This window comes from Ovis canadensis, chromosome 3, assembly GCF_042477335.2.
Source record: "Ovis canadensis isolate MfBH-ARS-UI-01 breed Bighorn chromosome 3, ARS-UI_OviCan_v2, whole genome shotgun sequence".
Classification (NCBI taxonomy): Eukaryota; Metazoa; Chordata; class Mammalia; order Artiodactyla; family Bovidae; genus Ovis; species Ovis canadensis.
Window position 1 is genome coordinate 33,967,201 of NC_091247.1, and position 12,056 is coordinate 33,979,256.

Below are 12,056 nucleotides of genomic sequence, written 5' to 3' on the forward strand. Positions count from 1 at the left end.
GTATACCACATTTTATTTATTCATTCACTTAGACATTTGTGGCTATTGTGAATAACACTGCTATGAGCCTTATTGTACAGATACCTGTTCAAGCCTCTGCTTTTTTTTTGGAATGTATATGCAGAAGTGGAATTGCTAGCTCATATGGTCATTCTTTGTTTAATTTTTTGATCCACTGCCATACTGTTTTCAACTGTGACTGCACCAATGTGCATCCCCACCAACCAGCAGTGAATAAGGGTTCTCTAAGATCACTGATTTTGTAACATTCTTCCTGATTACAGTCACAGGTTACTATAGAACATCTAGGAAATGTAAAACAAACAAACAAAAAAAGCGTAATGTAAAACCCCCTTTATTCTAACTGTCTAGTTCTATATTTGCCCTCAAGCATATTATCCCCCAACAGGAAGGGAAGGGATCTTTTCCCTTGGGATGATTCTATTGAAATGCTGGAGCGTATGATCCAAGAAAAGAGCTGAAGACTGCCCTGCTTGATCTTATTGTCAGAGTTCCCATCCTGGCTGTCCCACGACCCTAATCATTAATAGCGTTCAGGATGAGATAGTTGGATGGCATTACCGACTTAATGAACATGAGTTTGAGCAAGGTTCGGGAGTTGATGATGGACAGGGAAGACTGGCATGATGAAGTCCATGGGCTCTTAGAGAGTCGGACATGACTGAGCGACTGAAATGAACTGAGTTAATGCTCATTTCTGAGTCGCGTTCGTGGGGTGTTCCGGGTGACCCTAGTCTCAGGAGAGGCACAGAATAGTCACATTCTCCTTGGGCCTGTCTCCGAGTCTTTAAAAGCCAATTTAGGATTAATAGAGCAAAACGTAAAATATTTGCGCAAAGTGATTCATCTAGAGAATCGCGTTCCACACACGTACCGTCTACATAGTCAGAATGGAGCTTTCTTTTTACGACCAGAAGCCACGGGACTACCTGGGTCTAATCCATCAAACATGCGGGCTTCTCCGAGCGAGCGGAGGGCGGAGTAGTTCCCGCCTCCTTTCACTTCTTCAAGTCTCTATTGGCTGGTTCCTACCGTCGATCCGCCTCATCCCCGTAGTCTCCTCCTATCACCGCCGCCGTTAGCCCAGGAGCGTTCCGAGGCAGCCAGTGGGAGTCGCTGGATTCGGTTTTTAAAAAACGCCGCCACTGAATTGGCGGCGGTGAGGGCAATTCGAATAGCACCCAGCCGGGGCACGCGGCCGGGACGCCCCGGCCCTCCCAGCCTCTGTCCCCGGACCCAGAAGATCTAGAAGGAGCCGCGGGGCTGCAGCCCTGCTCGCCCGCCATGGGCCCGCACCGCCCGAGACGCAAGCCCGAAACACCAAGGAGGCGCCCCGTGAGCCCGGCTCCCGCCGCCCGCCGGCCGGCCCGGTCCTTAGGTAACCTGCCACGATCCATTTTCCTCTGAGCCGGTCTGCCTACAGCCTGTCTGTGAGGTGGGTACGGACCCAGTCCACGTGCTCATTTCACAGACGAAAAGCTGAGGCTCCTTGCTGATCTGGGATCGAGCCCATTCTCCCAATCCCGGTCCATTCGCCTTCCTCTACAGGGGGCAAAGCAGTTCTGTCCATACGGAAAGTGAAAGTGAAGTCGCTCAGTCGTGTCCGACTCTTTGCGACCCCATGGACTGTAGCCTACAAGGTTCCTTCGTCCAAGGGATTTTCCAGGCAATAGTCCTGGAATGGGTTGCCATTTCCTTCGTCAGGGGATCTTCCCAACCCTGGGATCGAACCCGGGTCTCCCGCATTGTAGACAGACGCTTTACGGTCTGAGCCACCAGGGAAGCTCAGTACGGAAACAAGGTCCAAAACCCGGAGGGGACTGAGGAAAGCAGTTTCGAGGAGGAGAAAGGACTGGCTTAGACATTCTTGATACTAACAGCATGGGTTGACTGCTTACCACTAACTAGGCATTATGTTAAACTCTTTATACGAAGTTACTTAAATTTATATTGTGCCCATTTTACAAATGGCTCAGACAGACCTGCTAACTTGAGCAAGGTCACCCAATCTGTTCCCGCAGACAGGATTTTTTAAAATCAGTGTTTGTGCTTTTTTCAGTCGCAAAATTATTGGCTACTTTTGGTGACAACTTCACAAAAGTTTTGTGACAACAACAGTTCTACTTTTAGAAGGTGCCTGTTTAGGTATTTGGGTGGGTGGGGGGGTGGGTTTTTTTCCCTTCAGTGAGAGGCTGTGTTGGGCCTTAACCAAAGTGCCCTAACTCAACCTGTTCTCTCACCTTGTCCTCTTGCAGAGGTATATGCCTGGAAAGAAGGGTGGTCTGTGGTCCTCAGTTTCTGTGCTGTGGTCTGGGGGATGGGAGACCTAACCATCAGCAACCGCTTTACTTGTCTCCTGCTCCATAGCTAAGAGCAGGGAGAAGAAAGTGTTATCGGTTTTTTGTAGATGTTGCTATAGTGCATAGGATTTTTTTCTTTCCTAAACATAAATAACCTTTGCAGCTAGCGAACTTGCTGAATTCTCTTGCTTTAGTTGAAATTTTCAAGTGAGCTATTATATTATGGGCAAGTAATGACTTTTGAATCGTTTTTTCATTTTTATACATTTTCTTTCTTATTTTATTGTTACTGAGGCCCTGAGACTAGTGTTGCCATGTGTGTGTTTTCCTCTCTTCCCAGTGACCCTTCAACTCGTTCCAATCCGACTTCTCATAACCACTACCCCTGTGTCTAGTGCCTTTGAACTACTCCTGTCAAGGTCACCAACTACTTTTGTGTTGCCAACTTTATTAGACATGCCTGTGTTCTTCTCTTACCCTGTCTTTCAGAAGCATTCGACACAATGGGCCATTTCTTCCTCAAAACCCTCCATCCCCCTGACTCCATGATACATACACTCTGTAATTTCTACTCAGTGGTTAGTGCCTGTGCCATCTCTCTTTAGCAAGTTGATGTTGGACTTCCGTGGTCTCCTTTTTCTTTCTTTCCCTTCCCCAGGGGGGCTCATCTCTCCTTTTGACTCCAGTAGGACTTAACACTCTGACAGCTCTCACATACACGTTTAGCTCCAGCCCGGGTCTCGCCTCTGACTCCACATACCTATGTCCTACTAGTGTGACTTTGGGGTATGTCACACTAGTTCAGTTCAGTAGCTCAGTCGTGTCCGACGCTTTGCGACCCCGTGGACTGCAGCACACCAGGCTTCCCTGTCCATCACCAACTCCTGGAGTTTGCTTAAACTCATGTCTATAGAGTTGGTGATGCCATCCAACCATCTCATCCTCTGTCATCCCCTTCTCCTCTGGCCTTCAATCTTTCCCAGCATCAGGGTTTTTTCCAATGAGTCAGTTCTTCTCCAAACACATCTAAAAGCAAACTTTTGGTTACTCTTCTCCTGCCTCTTCATCCTCAGTTTCCCCCATTTCAGTAAATGGCACAACCTCCCACAGCCAAAAACCTGGAAGAGATTTTTCATTCTATGCCCCATGTCCATCCAATCCAAATGTAAGTTCAGGTACTTCTACTGCTACATCGCATCCTAATCATGCCACTTGTTTCCTTTTCTACTCCCACTAGCCTCATCTAAGCCCCAACCCTAAGCCAGCTATGACATCACTTCTACTCTTGTCCCTTTTCAGTACTTTCCTTACATAGGAGCAGGAGTGATCTTTAAATAAAAGTGTATCAACTCTCCGTCCTGCTTAAAGCTCTTCCGTGGCTTCCCATTACATTAGGATTAAGGTAATGTGTGAAAGAGTTGGCATTTAAATTAAGACCCTCAAAGGATCATCACTGAGGGTCAGTAGGACCCTGAAAGGATCATTTATTCATTGATTTAACCAATATTTATGTAGCACTGATCCACTGTTCTCCAGTTGCTGAAGATGACCACAATGACCGCAATAGACAAAAACCCCTGTTTTGGGGAGCCTGTTTTCTACAGTCTACTATTTGGCTTCCCAGGTAGCACTAGTGGTAAGGAATCTGCCTGCCAATGCAGGAGACGCAAGAGACAGGGGTTTGATCCTTGGGTTGGGAAGATCCCCCTGGAGGAGGGCGTGGCAACCCACTGCTGTATTCTTGCCTGGAGAATCCCATGGACAGAGGAGCCTGGTGGGCTACAGTCCAGGGGGCTGCACAGTCGGACACGACCGAGCATGCATGTTTGGCAGTTTGATGGCCAGGTTGCAGCACACCACCTGTTTTCCACTGCCTTTTACTCTATGACTTGACTCGTTTGCTCAGGCACGTCCTCCCGTCCACTTGCTCGCCGGGGACGTGGAATCCTGAAGGAGATCCGAACTCTTCAGAAGACCACACACCTGCTGTTAAGAAAGACCCCCTTCTGCCGCCTGGTGAGTTCCAGGGAGCTCCCCGCCAACCCTTGTGCAGCCTCCTTTCTTTAAATTTCCCAGGTGTTGGGGCCCTGTCATCTCTTGCCCAAATGGCAAGGGACCTCTTCTATAATCTGATCAGGGACACTTCAGCTCCTGAAAACATGAGCCCTGCTGAGAGCAACTTCTCATTCTTTCTAGAGTTCATTTCTAACCCCCACCACCTTTGAAACTGTGCTTTTTTGCTTTTGTAAAAGGAACTCTCATCCAATCAGCCTCTCATCCCTTCTCCTGCCCTAAGACGTTGTGTCCTCCTCTCCCCCTACCATGACCAGGAGAGATGTGCCCATCTCTAACCTCCCTGGAGTTGACACCTAGTTAGGTGTTAGCTACTAGTTAGGTCCCAAGGTTAAGCACCAGGAAGGAATACCAGAAGTGAAGATTCATGGAGACTCACGGAGAGAGTCCAGCTTCTCTTGAGTCTCCTTTTCCTCTCTATTCTTCCCCTTGCTCCCCATCCCTGCTCTTTCACAGGCAAGAGAAATATGTGTTCAATTCACTCGTGGTGTGGACTTCAATTGGCAAGCCCAGGCCCTGTTGGCCCTACAAGAGGTAAGAAGGGGGTCAGGCGCCACTTGGGTGAGGGCTGAGAATGGGAGAAGGATGAGGCTGAATATCACCTCCTTGAAAAGAGCAACAGGGAACACCCCGAGTCTGGAGGCTGGACTCTGGTCTGGTAGTAGTGGAATTTCCTGGCAAAGTTCAGTCTCGTGCTGTGAACAATCTTTCCTGTAGTCCTTTGAGCCCTTAGAGGCTGAGCTTTTAGCAGGTCTCTCAGCAAAAAGCAGTCCACGTCCCCTCATCATTGTCAGTCTTTCTGCTTCTCTTTGTGTCCGCAGGCGGCAGAAGCATTTCTAGTTCATCTCTTCGAGGATGCCTATCTCCTCTCCTTACACGCCGGCCGCGTCACGCTCTTCCCCAAGGATGTGCAGCTGGCCCGGAGGATCCGAGGCATTCAGGAAGGGCTTGGCTGAGCAGTCTCTGTAAGCATTTCCTGCTCACCAGAGTGTGAGCAGACCTTGCCCGGAGAGTGTTCAACTTCCCACCACCAGGGTGGGAATTTCTCTGAAAAAAGCTTCCTTCTCCATCCTGACTCCTTTGCTGCCTTGCCTCCCCTTTGTTCTCTAGGAAAGCTTTGACCTAGTTTTAACTTGAATGTTTGGGATTCTGTGGCTCATATCCTTTTGTACAAAGTTATTTTTCAGTTTTAATTTTGACTTCCCTGTAGCTCAAATGGCAAAGACTCTGCCAGCCATGCAGGAGACCTGGGTTTAATTCCTGGATCAGGAAGATCCTCTGGAGAAAGTAATGGCAATCCACTCCAGTATTCTTGCTTGGAGAACTCCATAGACAGAGAAGCCTAGAGGTCTACAGTTTGTGGGGTCACAAAGAGTCAGACATGACTGAGCAACTAACACACACTTATTTTTCAATTAAATAATGACAGAGTTCATCCTCTCTGTTTTTCAAGGACCAGATGACCTTGTGGGATTCTTTGGGTTTGAATTTTTAATTGGAAAATAATGACTTTACAATGTTGTATTGGTTTCTGTGGTATGACAACATGAATCAGCCATAATTATACATATATATATATATATCCCCTCCCTCTTGAGCCTCCCTCTCCTCTAGGTCATCACAGAGCGCCAGGCTGGACTCTGTATGTTATACAGCAGCTTCTCCGTAGCTAGTTATCATTCACACACAATAGTGTATATGTGATGACCTCGTTTTGATTGAAAGAAAGTTCTTATTTTTGAAAATGCCTTGTTAGTTAATATGATTCCTAAATTTCAGGGTTGGTACCAGAGCTTCTGCCTGTAGCCAGCTCCAGATCCACGGAGTACAAGGTGTTGCCTGGACTTGCTCTCTCGAAGCAGAGTGTGCGAGTTGCTTTCGTAGTTAGTTTTTTTTTTAGAAGAAGACTGCATGGCTTTCCTCTGTAACAGAGGTAATATATGAGAGAATCAACACATTCCAGAAATCCTGAGAATAATTTTCAGATGAAGAGACTCTAAGGTTGACTTCACTTTGCAAATTATTCATGTGACTGATGATTTGGAAGAGATCAGATTTTCTAGGTTAAGGGGGAAAAGGATATTTACTAATTATTTTAAATCTTCTTGTACCATTTAAATTTTTTACCATATATATATATTTACTTTTATTTAAAACATGATGGAAAGAAATAAGAGAAGACCAGTCAGTTGCATGAAAGAGCCTGGCGCATCCAGCATACAAATCTCTGTCCTTCAGATTGACTTCATCGTTAACGGCAGAAGCAAGTTTGTATGTGGACTGTACCTGTCAAAAGATTATACAGCTTTTCAAAAACTCATTTGGGATGAAAACAGAAAATTGTTAAGGTTTGATGTTCTGGGTCCTTCTGGTAAATTCCTGCCAAAATCATTCAGAAATTCCAACTTGTAGAATTTATATTTTTTATTTGCAAGTCATAGAAGATGTATCATAATTTATACTTCAGAATTTTTCATTCCAGGATTTTAAAGAGCCTTTTCAATGTTTTTATAGGTATTTTTATAACTTCCTTGTGGAGAGATAATAAAAATAATTCTTAATGAAAAAAACTTGAAGCAAAGTTACTGTTATACATAGATTATACTGTGTTCTCTGTGTGTTAGCATTAAATTCTTCATTTGGACACTTTGCCAACAACCACAATTTAAACAAGAGAATTGAAGGATGTATCTTTGCCTCCAGTGGAGTAGGGTATGAGCCGATAAAATCCTTGCCCTTCTCTTTTAACTGAAAGCAGTTTAAGAGACTTCCAGGGAAATAGGAAGTACCATACTGTGTGTGATAATGATTAGTGAGGACGGATACTAATAACGATGTGTCAGCCAACTGAATTCAAACTAAAGGGAAGGACCAAGTTCTGTTGTTTGATAAATTTTAACCCTTTGTAAAAACCTTTTCCTGTTCAACATCAACTCATTTTTATGTAAACATTGGAATAAAGCTTATCTACGAATACATTTAAAGTTCTTGTCAGAGTGTTATTAATCAGAAGATTATGATGCATGCATGCATTCGAAGTCGCTTCAGTCGTGTCCGACTCTGTGCGACCCCATAGACGGCAGCCCACCAGGCTCCGCTGTCCACAGGATTCTCTAGGCAAGAATACTGGAGTGGGTTTCCATTTCCTTCTCCGTCAGGATTATACTCTTCCTCTAATTTTCTTAAAATTGACGCTTCTCTGCTCTCCTAAAATTGTGCTAACCAGGACCCCACTGCAACACATGGTCACATGTCACATTCAAATGCCAGGCAGGATGTGTGCTCAGCACCACAGAGTAACATGGATAGTAACCATACAATAACCTGAGAATCTGATGATACAATTTACTATCAACTTTGAGCACTTATATAGCTGATGTTGTTGGAGTTTTGTTTTTGTTTTCCCTACTTTCTGGGTGATTTCACCATCATTTTCTAACCTTTCCACTGAGTTTTTAATTTATGCTTTCACATTTTTTGATATCTAAGAACTCTCTTCATTGCAGTGTGCAGGCTTCTCTTTGGTGGCTTCTTGTTCCAGACCACAGGCTTTAGGCCCACGGGCTTCAGTAGTTGTGACGCACAGGCTTAGTTGCTCTGTGGCATGTGGGATCTCCCAGGAGCAGAGATTGAACCCATGTCTCCAGCACTGGCAGGTGAATTCTTATCCACTGTACCACCAGGGAAATCCTAGTTCTAGAATTTCTGATTCTTCTCCGAATTGTCATGTCCCTTTTTATAATTTCTAGCTCCTTGTCGAAAATGTCAAGCTTGGCTTTTATATCCTTTAACATAGAAAGTAAGTTGCTTTGCAGACTATGTAACTCTCATAGACTCCCTATGAATCTGTTTCTATTTATGGCTTCTGTTGATTCTTGCTCATTTTTTTTTTTCTCTTTGGTGTTGATTACACACGATTGTATGCCTGACACATCTATATGGGGAAATAATTTGAGGCCTAGAATGATACCTTCCTCTAGAGAGGATTAGGTATTTTTTTTCTGCAGATGCTTAGAGGCACTAAACATTCAGAACCACGTTCAGTTCAGTTTTCGAGCCCAAGATTTTCTGAACCACCCAGATGATTCAAAGCCAAGGAGCTGTGTAGAAATCGCTTCTCGGGAGGTGGCAGGCGGGATTCAGGATGGGGGGACACATGTATTCCTGTGACTGATTCATGTTGATGTATGAAAAGACATCACAATACTGTATAAAGTATTTATCTGCCAAGTTAATTAAAAAAAAGAAATTGCTTCTCATTCATTTTATTCCCAAGGTACAGGCAGCCCTCCAAGGTCAATTTATCACTCTTACCTTAGCAGGCCTGTACTTCAGCCTTGTCTCCCTAACTCCACAAGGTTACCAAAAGCATAGCTCATTATTCCTCAGCTATATCCCCACAGGAAAATGTTAGGCCTCATCTGCTATTAAGCTCATCTCTAGATTTCCATCCTCTCTTTGATCTTGGATCAATAGTTCCTAATAGTCACTACCTTGTTAGCAGTTTAATGCTTTTAAGAGCAAAAATATATTTGTCCAACTTTGTCTTCAGTAGGAGAGTGGTCCAAATGACTACTGGCATAAAGACCAGATAGACCAATGGAATAGGATGAGGGGCCTATAAATAAACCCTTGAATATATGGTCATATGATTTTTGACAAGGGTGCCAAGGCCATTAAATGGGGGAAAAGGTTTTCCAACAAATGTTTCTGGAAAAACTGGATATCCCCATGCAAAGAATGAAGTTGAAACCTTACCCACCACCATATAGAAAAGTTGACTCAAAATGGACCAAAAGCTCAGATATAAGAAAGACAATTACAAAACTCTCAGAAGAAAACAGAAAAAGAGGTTTTTTTTAAGACAAAAAATCATTAAGAAAGAAAAAAAAAATAGGGCAAATACTTTACAACATTGGATTTGGCAATAATTTCTTGGATATGACACCAAAGGTACAGGCAATAGAAAAAAATGAACATATTTGACTATGAAAATTAAGGATATTTGTGCAATCAATAGTGAAAAGGCAGAATTAGCAATTATTTGTTACATATATGCTAAGTCTCTTCAGTTGTGTCCAACTCTCCTTGACTCTATGGACTATAGCTTACCAGGCTCCTGTCTGAGATTCTCCAGGAAAGAATACTGGACTGGGTTTATATATATATATATATGTATGTTGCTGCTGCTGCTAAGTCGCTTCAGTCGTGTCCGATTCTGTGCAACCACAGACAGCAGCCCACCAGGCTCCTCTGTCCCTGGAATTCTCCAGGCAAGAACACTGGAGTGGGTTGCCATTTCCTTCTCCAATGCATGAAAGTGAAAAGTGAAAGGGAAGTTGCTCAGTCATGTCCGACTCTTAGCGACCCCATGGACTGTAGCCTACCAGGCTCCTCCGTCCATGGGATTTCCCAGGCAAGAGTACTGGAGTGAGGTGCCACTGCCTTCTCTGGTATATATAAAATGATATAATGAGACAACACAGATTGAGGAAAATATTTGCAGATCATATTTGATAAGAGATTAATATCAGAACATATAGAGAACTAAAAACAACAACAAAAACTTGATTCACAAATGAGAAAAGGACTTGAATAGAGGAATATGTTCCAACAAGAATGTTAGTTTTGTAATTCTAAATATTCAATAAAATATTTTCTCAAATTCTGTAATATGTTTTCCCAATGGGGGAAATAATTGGACTCCATCCTCAATGTTTATACCCCAGCTGATAATAGCTCTTTTCATTACTGGCTAAACTGTTTGATGAGAATATAGAGTCAGTTCCAAATCCCCAACCTCTAGAAGATTCCAGGAAATGGCTCCCAGAGAAAATTAAATGCAGCTTGATCCAGGACAGAAACAAGAGATGTGAATTTCAGAGTCTCTGAGTGAGCTGTAGAGGACTGGCAGAGTGCTTCTCCCTGGGCATTTGCTAAGTTCTGATCGGTGCCCCCTGCATCCCAGCCACGTGAGTCATTCTGGACACCCTCTCTGGTCTATCAACGGAAGCAGGGTCCTCAGGGTAGAAGGCAGAGGGTCAGATACTAGATGTCAATGAAGACTGTAGAGAGAAAGGATTGACATTCAGTCCAAATAATACTAAACCCCTTTGCCTAACACCTGTCTCTCCAAGCCTTGTTACTTTGCGTTTCCCCGGTTTACAGTTTGCACACAGAGTTAGAACTCACTCTCCTCCCTTTCATCAGATCTCACTCATACACCCAGAGAATTGAAACCCCAACTCTGCTATTAATAACAGCATGACTTACCTGCAACTTTTCGATAGAAACAGCAGCAAAGAACAGGAGGCAGCCATCAGACTGGCCACAAGAGACAGCATAGTTAGTTTGCACATTTGAGATAAAATGAGTTTTTTTCAAGCCCTTTCATGGAATCAGACTTACAGGTTTGGGAGTAATGGTGATAACCAGCCAGTTTTGAAAGTGAAAGAGGAGAGTGAAAAAGTTGCCTTAAAACTCAACGTTCAGAAAACTAAGATCATGGCATCTGGTCCCATCACTTCATGGCAAATAGATGGGCAAACAGTGGCAGACTTTGTTTTTTGGGGCTCCAAAATCACAGACTTTATTTTTTGGGTCTCCAAAATCAAAAGTGACTGCAGCCATGAAATTAAAAGGCACTTGCTCCTTGGAAGAAAAATTATGACCAACCTAGACACCATATTAAAAAGCAGAGACATTACTTTGTCAACAAAGGTCCATCTAGTCAAAGCTATGGTTTTTCCAGTAGTCATGTATGGATGTGAAAGTTGGACTATAAAGAAAGCTGAGCACAGAAGAATTGATGCTTTTGAACTGTGGTGATGGAGAAGACTCTTGAGAGTCCCCTGGACTACAAGGAGATCCAACCAGTCCATTCTAAAGGAAATTAGTCCTGAATATTCATTGGAAGGACTGATGCTGAAGCTGAAACTCCAATACTTTGGCCACCTGATACGAAGAACTGACTCACTGGAAAAGACCCTGCTGCTGGGAAAGATTGAAGGCAGGAGAAGGGGACGACAGAGGATGAGTTGGTTGGATGGCATCACCGACTCGATGGACATGGGTTTGGGTGGACTCCAGGAGTTGGTGATGGACAGGGAGGCCTGGCATGCTACAGTCCATAGGGTCTCAGAGTCGGACACGAATGAGTGACTGAACTGAACTGAACTTACACGCATATATCCATACCTGAATCTCGTCTCCCACAGCCACTTCCCCTCACCTCCTTGTTCTCTCTTTGGACTCCTCTACTGATGGGGAGCTCATCAATTCCCTAGGCAGCTTATTCCATACCTTGATACCTCTGACTCCAGAAAAGTCAGTAATTTCCCCCTACTATTCCCCAGTCCCCCTCCTGGGGCCCATATAGGTCGTACCTCACTCCTCCCTAGTGTGACAGGTTTTCCTGCAAGAGGGCAGTCCTGTGACAGTTCAAAGCCACCATTGGACTGACCGTCGTGACAGTTAGATCAGACTCCAGCTCCTTGGCTTGGAGGCTATTTAAATTTGGTCTTGCTAGTAAATCAAGGAGGAAAGAGAATTTCCAGACAAGGCCCCTCTCAGAGCACCTCTTCCTCTCCCAGGGGAGCCTCTTGACCCCAGGCCGCTGTCAGTCACTCTTAGGGCTCCTGAGGGATGGAGGTATGAGGGAGA

At 44.3% G+C, this 12,056-nt stretch overlaps 1 protein-coding gene across 2 annotated transcripts; it reads left to right on the top strand.

The window, feature by feature from the left end:
• The first annotated feature begins 1,106 nt into the window (after window positions 1–1,106).
• CENPA (centromere protein A) lies at window positions 1,107–7,378 on the top strand. Of its 2 annotated transcripts, none has more exons than XM_069580270.1 (5): window positions 1,107–1,399; window positions 4,228–4,337; window positions 4,851–4,928; window positions 5,216–5,359; window positions 6,174–7,378. In XM_069580270.1, exons 1-4 carry the CDS (start codon window positions 1,306–1,308, stop codon window positions 5,348–5,350), a joined length of 417 nt encoding a protein of 138 aa, XP_069436371.1. In that variant the 5' UTR covers window positions 1,107–1,305; the 3' UTR covers window positions 5,351–5,359; window positions 6,174–7,378. The 2 variants fall into 2 exon arrangements, with proteins under 2 accessions (XP_069436371.1, XP_069436372.1); XM_069580271.1 differs by having other exon boundaries at window positions 6,563–7,378.
• Window positions 7,379–12,056: the final 4,678 nt, after the last annotated feature.